Source organism: Salvelinus fontinalis, chromosome 2 (genome assembly GCF_029448725.1).
Source record: "Salvelinus fontinalis isolate EN_2023a chromosome 2, ASM2944872v1, whole genome shotgun sequence".
Classification (NCBI taxonomy): Eukaryota; Metazoa; Chordata; class Actinopteri; order Salmoniformes; family Salmonidae; genus Salvelinus; species Salvelinus fontinalis.
Window position 1 is genome coordinate 98,367,393 of NC_074666.1, and position 2,500 is coordinate 98,369,892.

The 2,500-nt window shown below is 43.5% G+C and overlaps 1 protein-coding gene across 6 annotated transcripts in view; it reads right to left on the minus strand.

Moving 5' to 3' along the window:
• The window catches only part of caskin1 (CASK interacting protein 1), a 195,490-nt gene that overhangs the window by 136,672 nt on the left and 56,318 nt on the right, over positions 1 to 2,500 (minus strand). For all 6 annotated transcript variants that reach the window (XM_055896650.1, XM_055896643.1, XM_055896638.1 and 3 more), the window contains 2 exons: positions 2,206 to 2,300; positions 501 to 618 (listed from right to left, as the gene is read on the minus strand). In XM_055896650.1, coding sequence (XP_055752625.1) covers positions 501 to 618; positions 2,206 to 2,300 — 213 coding nt within the window. The remainder of the gene's footprint in view (positions 1 to 500; positions 619 to 2,205; positions 2,301 to 2,500) is intronic.

The following is a 2,500-nucleotide window of genomic DNA, read 5'->3' on the forward strand; positions in this document are numbered from 1 at the left end:
TCTGCCTGCGGTTATGGAACCGCCACCTGTCCCAGACCTGTTGTTTTTCAACTCTTGATGATCGGCTATGAAAAGCCAACTGAAAATTATTAATGATTATTATTTGACCATGCTTGTCACTTATGAACATTTTTGAACATCTTGGCATAGTTCTGTTATAATCTCCACCCGGCACAGCCAGAAGAGGACTGGCCACCCCTCATAGCCTGGTTCCTCTCTAGGTTTCTTCCTAGGTTTTGGCCTTTCTAGGGAGTTTTTCCTAGCCACCGTGCTTCTACACCTGCATTACTAGCTGTTTGGGGTTTTAGGCTGGGTGTCTGTACAGCACTTCGAGATATTAGCTGATGTACGAAGGGCTATATAAAATAAAATTGATTGAAATTGATTGATTGACATACAGGTACAGGTACAGGTGCAGGTACAGGTACAGGTGCAGGTACAGGTACAGGTACAGATACAGGTACAGGTACAGGTACAGGTACAGGTACACAAACACACACCTGTTCTCTTATTGATGACCTCCACTATTGTAGAAGGGAAGTAGCCCACGCGGTCATTTCCTGTACGGTTGTCATGGATACAGCCCTTCCAGCGCCCGTCAACATGCTGCTCGAGAACCTGCCAGAGAGAAGTAACACATTCAACAGAGAACAGTAGAATGTAATAAACAGAGAAGAGTAGAATGTATCTATCCTTCTCTAACTGTTCCTGTTATCCCCTGTATCTATCCTTCTCTAACTGTTCCTGTTATCTCCTGTATCTATCCTTCTCTACCTGTTCATGTTATCCCCTGTATCTATCCTTCTCTACCTGTTCCTGTTATCCCCTGTATCTATCTTTCTCTAACTGTTCCTGTTATCTCCTGTATCTATCCTTCTCTAACTGTTCCTGTTATCCCCTGTATCTATCCTTCTCTAACTGTTCCTGTTATCTCCTGTATCTATCCTTCTCTACCTGTTCCTGTTATCTCCTGTATCTATCCTTCTCTACCTGTTCCTGTTATCTCCTGTATCTATCCTTCTCTAACTGTTCCTGTTATCTCCTGTATCTATCCTTCTCTACCTGCTCCTGTTATCTCCTGTATCTATCCTTCTCTAACTGTTCATGTTATCTCCTGTATCTTTCCTTCTCTAACTGTTCCTGTTATCTCCTGTATCTATCCTTCTCTAACTGTTCCTGTTATCTCCTGTATCTATCCTTCTCTAACTGTTCCTGTTATCTCCTGTATCTATCCTTCTCTAACTGTTCCTGTTATCCCCTGTATCTATCCTTCTCTACCTGTTCCTGTTATCCCCCTGTATCTATCCTTCTCTAACTGTTCCTGTTATCTCCTGTATCTATCCTTCTCTAACTGTTTCTGTTATCTCCTGTATCTATCTTTCTCTACCTGATCCTGTTATCCCCTGTATCTATCCTTCCCTACCTGTTCCTGTTATCCCCTGTATCTATCTTTCTCTAACTGTTCCTGTTATCTCCTGTATCTATCCTTCTCTAACTGTTCCTGTTATCCCCTGTATCTATCCTTCTCTAACTGTTCCTGTTATCTCCTGTATCTATCCTTCTCTACCTGTTCATGTTATCCCCTGTATCTATCCTTCTCTACCTGTTCCTGTTATCTCCTGTATCTATCCTTCTCTACCTGGTCCTATTATCTCCTGTATCTATCCTTCTCTACCCGTTCCTGTTATCTCCTGTATATATCCTTCTCTACCTGTTCCTGTTATCTCCTGTATTTATCCTTCTCTAACTGTTCCTGTTATCCCCTGTATCTATTCTTCTCTAACTGTTCCTGTTATCTCCTGTATCTATCCTTCTCTACCTGTTCATGTTATCCCCTGTATCTATCCTTCTCTACCTGTTCCTGTTATCTCCTGTATCTATCCTTCTCTACCTGGTCCTATTATCTCCTGTATCTATCCCTCTCTAACTGTTCCTGTTATCTCCTGTATCTATCCTCCTCTACCTTTTCCTGTTATCTCCTGTATCTATCCTTCTCTAACTAATCCTGTTATCTCCTGTATCTATCCTCTATCCTCCTCTACCTTTTCCTGTTATCTCCTATATCTATCCTTCTCTAACTGTTCCTGTTATCTCCTGTATGTGCGTGTGTAAGTGCCGTGTGTGTGTGTACGTTTCTGTGTGTGTGTGTGTGTGTGTGTGTGTGTGTGTGTGTGTGTGTGTGTGCGCGCGCCCGTGTGTGTGTACCGTGATGACGTCCCCAGCCTTGATGTTGAGGCTGGTCAGGTCGTAGTTGTTGCAGTAATCCTTCAAGGCCCTGACCTGGAGGGCTGCCGACGCATCTGAGAGAGACATGCTGGTTTAATATCACACACACACACACACACACACACACACACACACACACACACACACACACACACACACACACACACACACACACACACACACACACACACACACACACACACACACACACACACACACACACACACACACCGCACTTATACATACACACACACACACACACACACACACACAC